The sequence below is a fragment of the Puma concolor genome, chromosome C1, assembly GCF_028749965.1.
Source record: "Puma concolor isolate L17-30 chromosome C1, mPumCon1.1.hap2, whole genome shotgun sequence".
NCBI classification, from domain to species: Eukaryota; Metazoa; Chordata; class Mammalia; order Carnivora; family Felidae; genus Puma; species Puma concolor.
This window is the reverse complement of record NC_141674.1, coordinates 97,760,039-97,778,166: the sequence shown is the minus strand read 5'-3', so window position 1 is coordinate 97,778,166 and position 18,128 is coordinate 97,760,039. Positions and strand designations below refer to the sequence as shown.

At 41.7% G+C, this 18,128-nt stretch overlaps 1 protein-coding gene and 1 long non-coding RNA gene across 3 annotated transcripts in view; one reads left to right on the top strand and one right to left on the bottom strand.

Moving 5' to 3' along the window:
- Positions 1–18,128, top strand: part of PTPN22 (protein tyrosine phosphatase non-receptor type 22) — a 60,272-nt gene continuing 42,144 nt past the window's right edge. Inside the window, exons 1-9 of one of the 2 annotated variants that reach the window (XM_025933921.2) lie at positions 2–237; positions 12,810–12,918; positions 13,189–13,265; positions 13,424–13,519; positions 13,952–13,990; positions 15,783–15,854; positions 15,971–16,030; positions 17,095–17,237; positions 17,747–17,813. In XM_025933921.2, the coding sequence (XP_025789706.1) occupies positions 151–237; positions 12,810–12,918; positions 13,189–13,265; positions 13,424–13,519; positions 13,952–13,990; positions 15,783–15,854; positions 15,971–16,030; positions 17,095–17,237; positions 17,747–17,813 (750 nt within the window). In that variant the 5' untranslated portion in view covers positions 2–150. Of the gene's footprint in view, positions 238–12,809; positions 12,919–13,188; positions 13,266–13,423; positions 13,520–13,951; positions 13,991–15,782; positions 15,855–15,970; positions 16,031–17,094; positions 17,238–17,746; positions 17,814–18,128 lie in introns of both variants that reach the window. The other variant, XM_086717875.1, reaches the window with a different exon arrangement.
- LOC147578262 (uncharacterized) overlaps positions 9,502–18,128 on the bottom strand; it is a 53,524-nt gene continuing 44,897 nt past the window's right edge. Inside the window, exons 3-4 of the long non-coding RNA XR_015255000.1 lie at positions 11,049–11,158; positions 9,502–9,782 (exon numbers count right to left, since the gene is read on the bottom strand). This is a non-coding gene — a long non-coding RNA (uncharacterized LOC147578262). The remainder of the gene's footprint in view (positions 9,783–11,048; positions 11,159–18,128) is intronic.

Below are 18,128 nucleotides of genomic sequence, written 5' to 3'. Positions count from 1 at the left end.
CTAGGGCTTGTGATGAAGTCAGTTAACCACAGCCTTCAACATGCTCTGCTCTGGAGGCAGCAGTGGCTTCTTGGTGGTATCTCGGCCATGACATCCACTTGACATGCCCTCTCTTAACCCACTGGTAGACAGTTTCTCTTGCCCTGCAGCATGGACCAAAGAGAAATTCTGCAGAAGTTCCTGGATGAGGCCCAAAACAAGAAATCTAACAAAGAGGAGTTTGCCAATGAATTTCTGGTGAGTCCTACGTGTGACACTCTCAGAGTGGTTACACAGACTGTTTAACTGACTAGGATGGTCCAACTCTCCTAGACCACACTGCTCTTGGGATAAAGTGAGTATCAGGCCTTGCAGCAGGGGAAGAAGGGAGGAAGGTGACCTAAAAGTTTGACTTTTTGAGCGGTTTGTGTGTTTTAAGTATTCTGTCCAAAACCCTGTTTTAAATACTGTGTTTGCTGGTTCTTGGAGTTTGACCAAGATTCCCACGGAGGACATACATAATTCCAGGTGTATAAACATTCCTATTAATTGAACATCTGGAGTCCCTAGGTATCCGAGTTGTGGTTTTTGCTTCAAATGACTACTTTTAATTAACATTAAGAGGAAAGAAACCAAGATTAACTTCTCATGGAGCATTATGTTTTTAGCCTCCCCACGGAATCCCACTCGGGTGACAAAGGCTCTTGAGGAGCACCGAAACTGCCTGCTGCCATATTTCTTTATTGTTTCTTTTCCTTTTCTTCTAAGGAGAAAAATGAGAACGCGTGTCTTTGCTGTTAAATAACAGGGTCTTTGGAAGCTTCTCTTGCGTGGAGGGGTAGAATGGGATGAGGAGCAGAGACAAGTGAGGGATGTGGGGAAATACAGGTGCCAGCTGGCCTAGGGCCGACTGGATCTGATCTGCCAGGGGAACCCTGCATCTCCTCTGAGGGGACTGTGGTGATGGGTGTTGAGCCCTGGGCAGGCCTCGCTCATCCTGTACCCAGCACGTCCGATGACATAGGATATCTGATGGCATTATGTATTTTGGAATACTTCCTTCCAGCTGGTGTTTCAGGGCTTTAAGAACTTGAAGGCTTGGCTCTTCAGCTGTGAAGGAGCAGGAAGAACAAGGGAGTTGAAGCAGAAAACCTGAAATCAAATCACGATTCTCTTGTCCACCAAATTATCAGCTCTTTGATCTGTTCCTTCGTTTCCCCAAGTCTTTGTTTCCTAACTTCCAAAATGGGGATGATCATTCGTAGCCTACCTGTCCTCACAGGTTGTCGTGATGATTAAATATCAATGAGAATTAAATGCGCTCCTTCATTCCGTAATATGTAGTGAGCACCCACCGTGTATCAAGTTCAGTTCTAGGCACTGAGGGTATAGCCGTGAACAAGACAAAGCCTCTGTGCTCATGGAGCTAACATTCTGGTTCCGGAGGGCAGATGTGAAAACACTCTGTAAAGTTTGGAGTGATTAGATATCATGACAGTGATTCTATGTTAAGACAGAAGCCCCTGTGTCAACTCAACTTGGATAATATTGTGGCATTGTGAAAAATGTGCTCTCGGTGCCACTGGCCAGGCAGTGTGAGTCCCTCTAAGTGGAGCCACCAGGGAGGGAGGTTAAGGGGGAGGTCCTGGCCTGTCTTTATAATCTCCCACCAAGTTATAGCAGCCACCTCACCTCCTGTTTTCTCTGCCTCTAGCCTTGCCCCACCTTCAATCAATGTTCCATTCAGCAGCCAAGTGATCTTCTAATAATACAAATCTGGTCATTTTTCCCTGCTTAAAAACACTGTATAGTTTGTGTTTTTTTCCAGCTGTTTGAAATTGTAAAATATAAGACACATTTAGAAAATTACATAGAGCATGTGTCAGTATAATTATGAAGCAACCACCGCAGAGGTCAAGGAATGGAACATTTTCGGACCCCGGAAAACCTCTATATATGGCTTCTCCATCAGGTTCCTTACCCCCACCCCCCCCACCCCCATCCCCACCCCCACCCCCGCCCTGCCCTGACCAAGGAATAATCACTATCCTGACTTTTATATTAATCACTTCCTTGCTTTTCTAGCTCTTGGTTTTAAGGACCTTGTTTTTGGGTGGTGATTAAGTAGAACCTCACTGTTCACTGACTCATGTCCTCCAGTGGAAAAACAGAGTCTTGCCCTCAGCCCCACCTAAAGGTTCAGCTGAGATACCAGAGACATTCATTTTTGGGGGAGTTGGGTAGTGGTGAATGGGTTATTTGCTTGCTTCGACAAGGTAAATACTGTCTTTAAATTGAAGGGCTTTTCATCTGGTCATTTCCCCCTTCCTACCTTAAGCCCCTTAATGTAGTTTCCCAGGATTGGATGTTTTTGAGGTTGGATCCCTGATTCTGTGACCCAAGGCCACTGCTAGCCTAAATGGTGGTTCCTTGGTGGGAATTATCGAAAGTCATCTCTGGTTCCAGGTAGACAATCTGTGCCCCCTGCCCCCTGCCAGGTCAGTGGCTCGGATTTTGGTCCACACTTCCCCCTTGGCTGTGTATCTCTGGGCAGAGCACATAGCCTTGCTATGACAGCTGAAGCCAACACCATGCTGTGTGAGTCTTTTCCTGAGCCAACACTAAATCCGATCACATTTCTGTAGTGGAAACTGCCAAGACCATTCCTATAAGGTTTTCATGCATTCATCCACGTGTTTACTGAGCGCTTACTATGTGCAAAGCATTATGCTAGATGCTGCACTATGCAATGCAGTGCTCCATGCTTTGGTGGGGTTTATCTCCTAAGACATCAGAGGATGTCTTAGAGAGGCAAACATTAAACAGCTGATTACTCTAGGAAATATTTAATTGTGATAATCTTGGTGGGGTGTCAAGGAAGCATCATATTCATTATCATATTTACTACTCATTAAAACATGACATAGTTATGTTCTCTATGATGAGGAATGTCCTCTCAGAGGAGGAAACTGAGGCTCTGAGAGGTTAAGTGATTGGCCTAAGCTCACTCAGCTGTTCAGCCATAGACATGAAACTGAATCCAGATCTATCATTTCAGAGACTGGGAAATTAATCCTTGCGCAATAAGTGTCTTGCTTCAGCCAATAACACCGAACCCCTCAAAGAGTCTAGCCTGAGGGTAAGTCCCCAGTTAGTAGAGTTTCTACACAGCAGAGACAGAAGTATGCAGCCACACTACTGAAAATTTCTTTTTTTTTAAATTCTTAATAATTCCTCTATATTTGTAAATGTTTATTTATTTCGAGAGGAGAGAATGAGAGAGAGAGAGAAAGAGAGAGGGGGCCAGCTGTGTGTGAGTGGGGGAGGGGCAGAGAGCGAGGGACAGAGAGAATCCCAAGCAGGCTCTGGCACTGTTAGCGGAGAGCTGGACTCAAGGCTCGATTCCATGAACCGTGAGATCATGACCTGAGCCAAAATCAAGAGTCAGACACTTAACCGACTGACCCACGTGTGAGCCCCTAAAAAATTTCTTAAGCATAATTAAAAAAAAAAACACCTTATTGTTGTTACTCTTATGAAACAATATTATTGCAAGTTAAAAGAAAATAAATTCACCATAGTACCAATATCCCAACAAATACAGTCTTTTTGGTGTAGAAATCCTAGTTCTTGTCCACTTATATACTGCCTTTTACATTGTTGTAATTATAGCATAGATACAATTTTGTATTCTCATATTTTCACATAACGTTACACAAAAACTATCATTGTTAATTAAAACCTATATTTACAGCTTCTGATGCAGCATGGTGTAATGGAAGCATAATACTCTGAATAATAGCTAATACTTCTGTAGCTCTTAAAGAAATTGTTGTAAACACTTTTATGTATCACCTCATTTAAACCATTGAGGAAGGTACTGTTATTATTTCCATTTCATAGAGGAGGAAACTGAGACAGAGAGGTCAACTGACTTGCTGAGGGCCAGGTAGCTAGTAAGTGGTGGAACAGAGGTTCACGTTCAAGTGGCCTGCTCCACCATCTATATTTGTAACAACTGTGGAATCGTATACACCTTAGTTTGAATTCAGGTTCTATCGTTAGCTGTGTGACCTTGAACAAAGTCGTTAAAAAGTGGGAACAAATAAATAGTCACATTGCAGAATTGCTGTGAAGAAAATGGAGAAAATATATGAAATGCCTGACATGTAGTAGGCACCCAAGTAATTTAATTTTTTCATACACTGGATATTTAGATTATTTCTAATTTGTCATAATTATTGACATAACATGCAACAAGTATGTTTGTCCATGTGATTTTCCCCTTCTTTTGGTTTATATCCTGGGCTAGATCCACAAAGGTGTCATTACTGGGTCAAAGAGTATTAGCATCTAATTGGCTAAGTATAGCCAAATGTATTTTTCAAAGAGCTCTTCTAATTTGCAAAGTCTGAATTTATCATCTTCTCTACCACCTTCCTAGTCTTAGTAACTATAAAAGAAAATAAATAAATCTTTTTGACTGCCTACTGTATGTTAGGCAATAAGTGGTTTACCATATATGATCTTAATCACTACAACAACCCCAAGAGGAAAATATTATCTTCATTTAACCCATAAAATGGCAAGGCCAGGATTGAAACTTGTGTGATTCCAAAACTTCTTAACCTGTACACTGCATCATAGCATGCTTTTTTTTTTCTTCTGATTTAATTAGTGTAAAATAAGACTTTGTTATGTTAATTTTCAGAGCCTCAAAAATATTCAGCATTCTTTTCATTTTCTTTCTTTCTTTTTAATTGAAGTATTGCGAACACACGGTGTTACATTAGTTTTAGGTGAACAATGTACTGATTCCACAGCTCCATACTCCACAGTTATTTTCAACCTGCATTTTCTCATACAACTTTTCTGTTCATCCACTTTCTTTTTTTTTTTTATTTTTTTCTTTTTAAAATTTTTTTTTTTCAACGTTTATTTATTTTTGGGACAGAGAGAGACAGAGCATGAATGGGGGAGGGGCAGAGAGAGAGGGAGACACAGAATCTGAAACAGGCTCCAGGCTCTGAGCCATCAGCCCAGAGCCCGACGCGGGGCTCGAACTCACGGACCGTGAGATCGTGACCTGAGCTGAAGTCGGACGCTTAACCGACTGAGCCACCCAGGCGCCCCATCACCGTCATTTTTTTTAAGTTCCTTTTTTTGCCCCCAGCCTCATAGCATTTTTCATAGTTCAATTTGACATCTATTAGTGTGTTTATTCGATTAATGTCTGCTCTCCCATTAGACTGAAGCTCTACAAAGGCGAGGCTCACATTTGGTTCCGCTTGTCTTGGTGTCCTCAGTGACCGGCACTGGCACACGTTTGGCAAGTAGTAGACCCTGAGGAACAGAGAGGTTAAACAACTTGCCTCAGGTCATGCCCTGCATTAAGTGGTGGAACTTGGATTTGAAATAAAGCTATCTGTTGAGCCTGTGCTAGTAGCCCTTCCTCCGATCCCTGACTCTAGTGCCCCCAATTTGTGCATTAGTCTTAACCTTTTAAACTTAAAAAAATGATAGACTATCACATATGCACAGAAAAGTACTTTAAACACACATATGCAATTTAACAACTAGTGATAAAGCAGGCATCCATACGAGCTCCGCTCAAATAGAGAAACAGAACATTGCCTACACCTCAGAAATCCCTTGGGTGTCCTGGACCGCATCTCCCTCACCCCCCACTGCCAACCCCTGCCAGAGTGGAGGTAGGTGTTGCCCTGAAATGGTGATGATTTTTATTTATTTTTTATCCCCTTCACCTATTTCGCCTATCCCCCTCCTCCCCTCCCCTCTGGCAACCACGAGTTTCTCTTTATATTTACGAGTCTGTTTCTCTTTTCGTTGCTGTTTGTTGTTTTGTCTTTTAAGATTCCACATCTAAGTGAAATCATATTTGCCTTTCTCTGTGGAATTATTTTCTTTGTTTTTCTGAATAGCTTTAATATATATATATATGTATATATATATATATATATAGAGAGAGAGAGAGAGAGAGAGAGAACAGTAGGGATTAATTTTACCTGTTTTGGAACTCTATGTAATGAAATCGTGTTATATGTATTTGGCTTTTTTAAAGGCCTTTTTTTCTTTCACTCTACATTATATTTATAAAATCCATCCATTTTGTTGGATGTAGCCAGGTCTTGATTTTTTTTTTCTAGTACTTTTTATGAATTCCATCAAGGTCGAATAAATGCAATTACCAAACTGTTGGGATCACAGAGTGCATTGAGCGAGGTCACGTACTCACTTAAGAACTGCCTTGGATCACCACCATCCAGTGTCTTGGCTTTAGTTTTGCAAGTCTGAAAATTCAATTTTGTTACTATGCCCAGAGTTGATCATCAGGATTAGGCATACATAAGAAATCCACCAGAAACAAGATTGCCAATGTATTAATTTTTCAAGGAGACAAATCACTGTGAGAATAGAAGTTTGCATTGACTGACAGCATATCCTATAGTTTGGAGAAAAACTTATGTGAGACGCCAACCATAATCAGAAAGTTGCCTGCTGAGCAGAATGATTTTGGTGGCCTCAGCTGTGATGGTTCAGACAATATTTTTATAGGTAGCCACCTCCTTGTCTGAACCCTCAGGAGTGGCCACCACTCTTTCCTGGACAATTCTAGGGACAACAGTGACAGTGTTGGGCATCTTACTGGTCTTTTAGGCTTAATGAGGACCATCCACTTCCATTAGCCCATTCTTTATCAGATAGATTACAGTTAATAGGCATTTCCTTTGGCCAGTTACTGCAACTGATTGTGGTTTTATGATATGTACACTCCAGCCATTATATTAAATATGGGTCAAGGCTTGGTTATATATATCACATGCTGGTCAATTTGCTGCATGTCTTTGTTTAAAACTCCTTTGATGTACCTTTCCTTTACTACATTGGAGGTAGTTGAAGCATCTTCATTTAGAAAGCATGTGTAAAGGGGCATCTGGGTGGCTTAGTCAGTTGATGTCTGACTCTTGATTTTGGTTCAGGTCATGATCTCACAGTTGGTGAGTTTGAGCCCCACATTGGGCTCTGTGCCGATAGCATGGAGCCTGCTTGGGATTCTGTCTCCCTCTCTGTCTCTCCTCACCCCTCTTTCTCTCTCTCAAAAATAAATAAATGAACATTAAAAAAAAAATACAACCAATAACATTTAACCTATCAGATGGATCTATACTTAAAACATTATAGTCCTAATGTTGGTCAGAGTTCAGGGGCACCTGGGTGGCGCAGTCGGTTGAGCGTCCGACTTCAGCCAGGTCACGATCTCGCGGTCCGTGAGTTCGAGCCCCGCGTCAGGCTCTGGGCTGATGGCTCAGAGCCTGGAGCCTGTTTCCGATTCTGTGTCTCCCTCTCTCTCTGCCCCTCCCCCGTTCATGCTCTGTGTCTCTCTGTCACAAAAATAAATAAACGTTGAAAAAAAAAATTAAAAAAAAAAAAAGTTCAGAAATATGCATTGGTGTTGTAACCTTTCTGGAGGCAAAATTTGTATACCATATCTCGTATATATTTGATAATATGGATCAAAAGCCTTTAAAGTGGGCAAATTCTGGGTGCACCTGGGTGGCTCAGTCGGCTAAGCATCCGGCTTCAGCTCAGGTCATGATCTTGCAGTTCGTGGGTTCAAGCCCCACGTCAGGCTCTGTGCTGACAGCTTGGAGCCTGGAGCCTGCTTCGGATTCTGTGTCTCCTTCTCGCTCTGCCCCCCTCCCACTTGCACTCTCTCTCTCTGTCTCTCAAAAATAATTAAACATTAAAAAAAATTTTAAGTGGGAAAATTCTTTGACCACTCCTGAGAATTCATCTGAAGGAAATAAGGAAAGACATTTTTATAGGTTTTGGCTACCTATAAAAATATTGTTTAGAACGATGGTTTAGGAAGATCGGAAGCAACTTAAAGGTGCAATAATATAAAGGAACAGGTTAAGTAATTTATATTACACTCCATAGTATGGAATACTCTGCCATCATTTAAAACGTTTAACACAAATTCATGAGTAAAAAGAGCAAGTTGAAAACCCCCATATACAGTGTGATCCCGTCTTTATTACACAGGTAGATAAAACATTGGAATGTAATATAAAATCTTAAGAATGATTAAGTCTGGGTAGAGCGGGATATTAGGTGATTTTTAGAATTTTTTTTTACTTTTCTGTATTCTAAAATTTCTTCAATGAATATGCCATTACTTTTTTATTTAAGAAATCTGTATTTAAAATTTTGCTTTAGTGCTTGATTCCATTTGAAACATAAAAAGAAAAAAGGGGGGGGTGAATTTTATGTCTCTTAGGGATAAGATATATTTGCAGAAAAGGTAAATACTATATTCATCAGATACAAAGACATATTTATTAAATATGAAGGATTCAATGAGTCCTAACAGAAAGAACATACCCAGTTCTAAAGGCCACGACAGTGTTGGTTTGGAATACACTAGAAGTCAGACTGATATAGTAACAACTTCTGGAGACTGATCATAGACCAGAGAAGGCATGGATACATTAGAACTGAATATATCCTACTTCTATATTTACTTGTATATAAATAAATACACTCATGAACATAGTTCCTCCTGTAGGAGCCAGTGCACAAACATGTGTTGAATTGAAATTGATGAGGTTTTGGGGTGATGGGGGGTTCTTGGGGTCTGGAGCCGAAGTCAAGAAAGAATTCTTGAGATGTCTTTGGGACAAAAAGGTGATTTTATTAAAGCATGGGGACAGGATCCGTGGGCAGAAAGAGCTGTGCTGGGGCTGTGAAGAATGACTGGTTTAACACTATGGAGCTGGGGGAGGTGAAGTCACAAGGGAAGCCTCCAGAAGGACTTTCATAAGCTAAAGAAGGACTTTCCTAAGATACCTGAGGCCTTGCTATTGTCACGCTAAGGTTGTTTTCCCTCCACTAAGGCATTAACATTAGGACGGTAGGGGGTTCCTGCAGAAAAGTTCTGCTCTGTATTTGCCTCAGGTATTTGCCAATGGGCTGCAGGTTATAAGGACACTGAATTTTACTTGCCGTTTCCTTCTTGCCTTCGTTCCCCACATCACTATGGAGGGGACGGTGATGTTGGGGCTCCGGGAAACAGTCTACAGTCTTCTGGAGATTAAGGTATTGACAAGATTGCTTTTTTCTTGTAATTTACTAAGATATTTGTAAACTGGTGGAGACCCATGTCCTGTATGACTGGGACCTATATCAGTTGGCCATTTGTCTTTCCTTTCCTTTGTCCTTGGGCAGCCAGGAGTGCCTGAGGAATATCACACACGTTCCACCTGGGGGGGGGTGGGGGTGGGTGCACTAGCTTGCACTTTGTCCTCAGCCCGCCCCCTGCTCCCTCATCAAAATGATTCATTTATGTGAAACAGCCTATCCCTTGAACACACTTATCAGCATTTTTTCACTTTTGTGCACATTAAGTTGAATTTTTTTTTTTTTTGCTACTACTGATGTGGTTTTGGAGTGGTGGTAGGGGTCCAGAGCCGATGGCCAAGAAAGAATTCTTGAGATGTCTTTGGTGCAAAAAAGTGATTTTATTAAAGCATGGGGACAGGGCCCGTGGACAGAAAGAGCTACCCTGGGATTGTGAGGAGTGACTGATTATATACTTGGGAGTTGGGGGAGGTAAAGGCAAGGGGAAGTTTCCAAAGGTATTTTCATCTGCTAGGATCCCGGAGGCCTTGCTATTGTCAGGTTAAGATTGTTTCTCCCTCTAGCAAAGCATGCACATTAAGACGGTAGGAGGCTTCTAGAGAAATGTTCCACTGTGCCCGCCTCGAGTATTTGTCCATGGGCTGCTGGTAATAAGGAAATTTAATTTTATTCACCATTTCCTTCTGTCTTTGTTTCCCACATCACTACCACCAGAATAAATATATCGCATCACTTCTAATTTCTCTCAACTCTATACCCAGCCTCTCACTCCACATTTTCAGTTATTCCCAGGATTTTTTTTAAATCACACTTTTTGTCATAGCCTCACATTTTAAGTATCTAAAGTTGATCTCCTTGGTTTACTCACCCCACTTTGGCTATTGCTTATCTACCTGCTCACTTACCTGACTATTGGACAGCAGCCAAATCCCCACATGTTTGGCTGGCGAACTGGAGCGGATTGGAGGCTTGGAATAGATCATACTGACTTGTAGTTGTAGGCATTGGGGAACTACCTTGAGAGACAGCCCAACCTGATTCCCCCTCTCTCATCTAGCACAGCGGGGGGTGGGGGCGCAGATTTGATTTATCCGGCTCTGAAATGTAACTTATGCTATGTCTTCTATACCGTGAGGAAGTCCTCCAAGGCAAAGATATTCTGGTCTTGTGCTTTCTTTTTCTTTCTCTTTCTGTTCTCTTTTGGAAGTGACCCTAATCCATTTATTAGTAATTAACTAATAAATTAGTTAATTAACTAATAATTTAGTTAATTTAATTTAGTTAAAATAGTCAATGAGAAGTACCTGAAAATGGCTCCGTCCTGATTTCTACTTTTACGGCCAGGACCTCAGTTTTCCTGTCTTGAAAGGAAAAGGATAGTATAGACCATAAACCAAATGCACTTACTATAAGCTTATCAAGCTTATACAGAATCTGGTTGGTCATGTGTTTCAACCAATCAGGGCCCAGGAGGGATGCTGGCCCTGTTTCTTGTTCTCTCAGCAACTTTCCCCCGATTTCTCTTATTACTGTGAATGCATATCCCAGCGTTGCGGTTGGCAGAGAAATGCCTTCTGCCTTTGACCAACCCTTTCTCCCTCAACTTCCACCCACCCCCATGGCCATACGTTCTCTTTTTTTTTTTTTTTATTTATTTATTTTTTTTTTTTTAATTTTTTTTTTTCAACGTTTATTTATTTTTGGGACAGAGAGAGACAGAGCATGAACGGGGGAGGGGCAGAGAGAGAGGGAGACACAGAATCGGAAACAGGCTCCAGGCTCTGAGCCATCAGCCCAGAGCCCGACGCGGGGCTCGAACCCACGGACCGCGAGATCGTGACCTGGCTGAAGTCGGACGCTTAACCGACTGCGCCACCCAGGCGCCCCCCATACGTTCTCTTTTATACCCTTTTGCTGTCTACTCTCAAGGCTCCTCCTTTTCTGGTGAGGTGGATCAGTTCTTCCGTCCTACTTCGGCTCTGTTTTGTTCTCTGTTGGGGGTTTCGAGCCCCTGGGTCTGGTAGGGAGAGTAGGGGAATTAAAAAAGGCCTTCACAGTGGTCTGAGCTCAAGGTAAGATATCTAAAAACAAAACAAAACAAAAAACAAACAAAAAACAACAACGACAAAACCCAACTTTCACACTTACCAAATTAGCCATTCCATAGGCATTTCCTATGTGATGTTTTGCTAAAAGAGCATGGTCTCCTTAAGTCATCCAGGAGGATGACTGCCGGAAGAGGAATGAGTGGGAAGAAAAAGTCATCCTGTTCCATTGTTGAAGGCGGCAATCGAAGGAGCGAAACTAGCACAGGCTGATGAACGCACGTGCGCATGTGTGCACGCAAATACACAATGTCTCACACACACAATCTTTATCTGTGACATTTCACCAAATTAACAGAGGTGCATCTTACCAAGAAAAGGGCTTTTTGCTTATAGCATTCTCCCTAGAAAACATTCCACAAGCAGGCAAAACAAAACAAGTAGAAACAGTGTAACAGGCACTGTCATGCACAAGCTCAGTTCTGGAGATTTCGAAAAGGAGCAGTTCTGGGACTTGACATCTTTTCAGCAGCTCTGGAATCAGTGGCAGCCTGAAAGTGAGCATTCTTTTTTAAAATTTTTTTTTTTTAACGTTTATTTATTTTTGAGACAGAGAGAGACAGAGCATGAAGGGGGGAGGGGCAGAGAGAGAAGGAGACACAGAATCAGAAGCAGGCTCCAGGCTCTGAGCCATCAGCCCAGAGCCTGACACGGGGCTCGAATTCATGGACCGCAAGATCATGACCTGAGCTGAAGTCGGATGCTCAACCGACTGTGCCACCCAGGCGCCCCGAAAGTGAGCATTCTTTAGTGGATAAGAGCAGAGACAGCTGAAAAAGTTGGTGTAACTTGAGTGGAAATTAAAAAAAAAAAAATTTTTTTTCTTTTTTTTTTGAGAGCTTGCACATGTGGGGTGGAGGGGCAGAAGGAGAGGGAGAGAATCTTAAGCAGGCTCCCCGCTGGGTGTGGAGGGCTCTGCAGGGCTTGATCTCATGACTGTGAATTTAACTAAGGACATGCCACAGGCACATGGGAGACTATAAAAGATTTCCACTCAGGGTGCCTGGGTGGCTCAGTCAGTTAAGCGTCCGATTCTTGATTTCAGCTCAGCTCACGATCTCACAGTTGTGTAAGATTGTTGTTTGTTTGAGGGGTCAGCTTGCAGTTTGGGTCATATATATATATAAAAAAAAGACTGCTTCTGGGACTGAAACTTTTGAAATTTTGCTATATAGAGAGAGATTTTATTTGGCTTAAGCTCCATTTCTACTTAAAATAGCCCTGTAGTAGCCGTAGAGAAGGTAAACTTTTAATGTTTGACATTTGTGTGGAGCATATAGTTTGTTTTCAAAAAGACATTGGCTTTTAAAATATTCACTAGTTTCACCTCTAGGTTTTAGCTATTTGTGGCTCAGCTGCAGTTAAGTGTGATCTTTTCACTTCTCCAAACTGAAGTCTGCTGACCTTATACTCAGGGGCTCTGTCCTGAATTGGAGGTAGTTCTAGAAGATGCTACAAGGGCAAAAGCGGTCTGTTTGGGCAAAAGAGAAGGAAAGGTCTCTACAGAGAGAGCTTCTTACCTCTTTTCTCTAGGAAGATTTAATTTTTGGAATTTTATTACAGTGGCTGAAAAGACAATCCACTAAGTACAAGGCAGACAAAACCTATCCTACAACTGTGGCTGAGAGACCCAAGAATATCAAGAAAAACAGATACAAGGATATCTTGCCCTGTAAGTTTTTGTTTCTCCCTATAAATTTGTACCTTCTCCCAAATTCAGTCAAATTTTTACCCATTGCCTGCTGTTCCCAATCCTGGTACAGTGCTTTGACAAATGAGTTTGTACTATATACAACCACAAAAGAACATTTGCTCACTCACTCACTCACTCACTCATCAAACACTTTTGCACAGCCACTATTCACAGTGCTAGTTTCTGACTTACGGTAAGTCCTCTGACTAAGTCCTTTTAGTTCTAATATGTCCATCATTTGTATTATAGATGATCATAGCTTAGTAGAGCTGTCTCTGATAACCTCGGATGAAGATTCCAACTACATCAATGCCAACTTCATTAAGGTACACCCCATATTCTATAGTTTTCTAGGTACCTTAAAAGGGGTCGGGATACTAGACCATATTTCTTTAGGTACCTAAGAAAGAGGTGGAGGGGATTCTAAACAAGAAGAAAAGGATATTATCTGTAGTCATCCCATATAATTTCTGTTCCCCTTTAGGGAGTTTATGGACCTAAAGCTTATATAGCCACCCAGGGACCTTTGTCTACAACTCTCCTGGACTTCTGGAGGATGATTTGGGAATACAGTGTCCTGGTAAGGGCAGAAATGCTTTTGTTACTATATTCTCTAGTTTTTAGAGATGGAGGGAGGAGGGTTATCAGGGTATGTGACTGAGGTTTCCTTTGTATTAAAATCAGTGCCTTTTTGGGTCAGTCGCTAGAATTTCAGTGTTCAGGCACATTTTTGTCAAAATCACAAAGTCACCTTTACTCAAGGAAATGAAAGTTCTCATCTTGACAGGCTCATTTGTTAACAAGAATTTACCGATTTGAATAGAGAAAAGGGAAGTAAGGACAGAAAGAAGGGTAGGAGCAATATTTTAAAATTTATCAAGATTTCTGTTTTCTTTTTTGTTCAATAACAAGAAAAAAAAAAACAGAAAAAACAATGACTCTGGGACCCGTGTGTTAACTGCTTTTTCTAACTGTATCAATGCTCAGGTTTCTATTTATTTCATCCCCTCAGATCATTGTTATGGCGTGCATGGAGTTTGAGATGGGGAAGGTGAGTTAAAGGAAAGAGAAGGGGGAAACTTGGTTGCAGAACTTGCCTTAAGTATTCCTACATAAAAATTATTCTGGGATGCCTCTGTGGCTCAGTCAGTTAAGTGTCCGACTTCGGCTCAGGTCATGATCTCACGGTCCGTGAGTTTGAGCCCTGAGTCAGGCTCTGTGCTGACAGCTCAGAGCCTGGAACCTGCTTCAGATTCTGTGTCTCCCTCTCTCTCCGCCCCTCCCCCACTTGCGCTCTGTCTCTCTCTCTCAAAAATAAATAAACATTAAAAAAAATTAATCTCATCTTGCTAGCTTTCAGTTTGGGAATGCCTAATGACTCTCAAGTATTTTTTATTTACCTCTAAGAACTCCTTTTGTCCATTTGCCCAGGCTCTATATTTTTAAGTAAAAAGAAGGTATGCTTTTAAAGTAACAATTCATCTTCCCATTTTTATTAATCAAGCATCTTAAATGGCAGTCAGCACTTCTAACCCTGTGCTGTCCAACAACATGACATCCACTAGCTGCATGTGGCTATCAAGCAGTTGAAACATAGCTAACGTACCCAAGGAACTATTTAATTTAATTTAACTTTATTTTATTATTTTAATGAGTTTAAATTTAAAAACTCAGTTTTCCAATTCAGTGATTGGAGAACTTTAAGCATGATTTGAACAACTTAGGTACGTGAATCTTTTTCACCTATACATTTTATGAACTCTAAATGGAAATTAAATGTTCTGATGAAAATTTAGTGGATTAATTGAGATGTACTGTAAATATAAAATGCACACCAGGGTCTGAAGACTGAGATAAGAAATGTCAAATATCTAATATCTGTTTTATCCGGATTACATGTGTTTTGATCGGGCTAAGATATATTATTAAAATCAATTTCATTTTTGACTTTTGAACGTGGCTATTAGAAAACTTAAAATTGAGTGTGTAGCTTACATCTTGTTTCCATTGGAGAGCACCTATTTTACCTACTGTTGACATTCACAGTTCAGTTAAAACCAAGGAATTTGGGGTTTCACTTCACTCGTGCCGCTTTGTTTTAGTAGAGGTGATTTCTGTTAATCCTTTCGAAATAGAGCAGTCCCCTCCTTATTCGCGTGGGATATGCTCCAAGACCCCCAGTGAATGCCTGACACCAATAACAGTAACGAACTGTACACGCACCATATTTTTTCCTATACGTACATACCTATGGTGAAGTTTAACTTGTCAACTAGGCATGTTAGGAGGTTAACAACAATAATAAAATAGGACAATTGAAGCAATATACTATAAGTTGTGTGAATGTGGTCTCTTTCTTTCTCAAAATATCTTATTGTACTGTACTCACCCTTCTTCTGATGATGATGTGAGATGATCAGATGCTGACACAAAGGAAATGACGTAGGTGTTTGTGATGTAGGGTTAGGCTACTACAATACTTGGTATTGCCAACAATACATCCCAGACGGTAGGTACCCGAAAGGCTGAAACTGGTAACTGTAACCATGGAAAGCAAAGCTGTGAACGAGGAGGGGGACTACTGTGCTGAAAATGCCAGATCCCTATTTCTACTTTTTCAGACTTCTATGAAGTTTGTAATTTATATATCCTTTAGTGTTTTCCCTGTCCTTGGAGATTCCAGACCACCATGATGTTGGGGGCGAAGCCCAAGGGGGTAGGACATTGCTAACGTAAGGTGAAGGACACAGAACCTGTGTCTCCCTCATTGAGAGTGGGTTTTGTTACCTAGGAGAGACTAGAATATATGGAGGGAAATCATTACATTCTGTTTTGTGTAACAGAAAAAGTGTGAGCGCTACTGGACTGAGCCAGGAGAGCTACAATTGCAAGTTGGCCCTTTCTCCATATCCTGTGTAAGTATGATGGCTGCTTCCATTGCGGCTGAGCAAATGCTCCAGGATCTACTTTATAGAGACTAGTTTTTGAATATTAGTCTTTGAAGTAACTACTATTTTAATTTACTTCTTAGGAAGCTGAAAATAGAAAATCTGATTACATAATCAGGACTCTAAAAGCCAAGTTCAATAGTGTAAGTATAGAACAGGAGTGGTAAACTCAAGAGCCTACAGAGACAGAGGTAAAAACATGTATGTGGGGCGCTTGGGGTGGCTCAGTGGGTTAAGCATCTGACTTTGCCTCAGGTCATGATCTCACAGTTGGTGTATTCAAGCCCCAAATGGGTCTCTGTGCTGACAGCTCAGAGCCTGGAGCCTGCTTTGGATTCTGTGTCTCCCTCTCTCTCTGCCCTTCCCCTGCTCATGCTCTGTCTCTCTCTATCTCTCAAAAATATATAATCACTAAAAAAAATAATAAATAAATTAAAAAAAACATATGAGGGGTGCCTGGGTGGCTTAGTCGGTTGAGCATCCGACTTCGGCCAGGGTCATGATCTCATGGTTCATGGGTTCAAGGCCCACTTCGGGTTCTGTGCTGACAGCTCGGAGCCTGGAGCCTGCTTTGGATTCTGTGTCTCCCTCTCTTTCTGCCCCTCTCCTGCTCATGTTCTGTCTGTCTCTCTCAAAAATAAAATAAACATCTAAATAAATAAATAAATAAATAAATAAATAAATAAATAAATAAAAACATACGTATGTGTCTCAGGCTGGGCATAAGACAATGGGGTGTAGTTGGGCCTTTGATGTATATGCAAAAGAGACCTTTGGTGTAATCTCTGCTCCCCAATCTATTACACACGATGGCACACATATGAAATGATAATATCTGTAGGATGAATAGAGGCTGTGCAGTGAGTAGAGACTGGGAATTGAGAGCTCACGCTGCCCAGTCTCTCTAAGGCAAAGGGGTTTAATATACCAGCATGCCTGTGACCCACCTGAAATACACCAGTTGTAATATCTATCTCCTCTTGTGTGTGAGTGGGGCAGATAGGGACAGACCGATAGTCAGTGACCTGAAATCACTTTTAATTGTTCTCAGAAGGCATGTGGGCACCAGAGGCCTATAGGAAAGGAAGCAGCATAAATTGCCAACAGGACAGAGATGCTACTTAGGAGGTCAGAGTAATCTTGTGCTAGAATGAGGTGGGGTCCTAACGCTGAACCCTCCTTTTATTCTGGCTATTTTTTTTTATAGGAAACTCGAACTCTCTACCAGTTTCATTACAGGAATTGGCCAGACCATGATGTGCCTTCATCCATAGACCCTATTCTTGAGCTCATCTGGGATATGCGTTCTTACCAAGAGGATGACCATGTTCCCGTGTGCATTCATTGCAGGTATGATGCTGTTCTTTGAACTTTCTACCCAAAACCAACCACATGTCGTAGCCTGGCCAGGACTCCTGCTGAAACTGAAGGAAGACTGACTTTGTTGGAATGTAAGCTGGTACAGGCATGTAGCATATAGGCTCTTGATACTAGTCTCACTTTCTCCAGTTGATTAGAAAGGAATGAAGCTGAGACATGAAAGTGATAGGAAGAGAAAGGTCGGTAGCAGAAACAGACCATAATACAGTCAACCTGAGCATTAAAGTAGTATTTTCTGACAAGTTACTCGAGAACAGTGCCGCTCCAGACACCCTTGCGGGTGAGAAGTGGCCGAGGATCTGTCCCGAGGCTCAGTGTGTGCATGTGGCAACCAAGAGACGTGCTCTGGGAAATGGGGGGTTTAGAACGTTTTGTTGCCTCTCGGTTACTTCTTCCTCAATCTGCTGGTGAAATTTCCCAGCTACTGTCAACAATGCAGTCTCTGCAACTGTATGTGCCACTGTGATCTTTCCTTTCAGTGCCGGTTGTGGAAGGACTGGTGTTATCTGCGCTATCGATTATACCTGGATGTTGCTAAAAGACGGGGTGAGTTTCTCTCCGCAGGCGCTTCCTGTTTGCCTACCCTGTTACATGCAGACTTAGGAATTGTTTGGTTCTTCCAAACACCTATTTCCATGACTCCTATTTTCTAGAATATTCACTTGTAGACTCACTTTGTCAGATGATTAAATCAGTCCCTAAGTTGGTGGTCCTCGAAGTGTCCCAGAGAAGCAGCATCAGCATCACCTGAGAACTTGTTAGAAATGCAAAATCTTGGGTCCTACCTTGGGAGAACGGAAGCAGAAACTGGAGGTGGGGGCCCAGCAAGCTCTCCAGGTGCTTCTGATGCTTCTGAAGTGT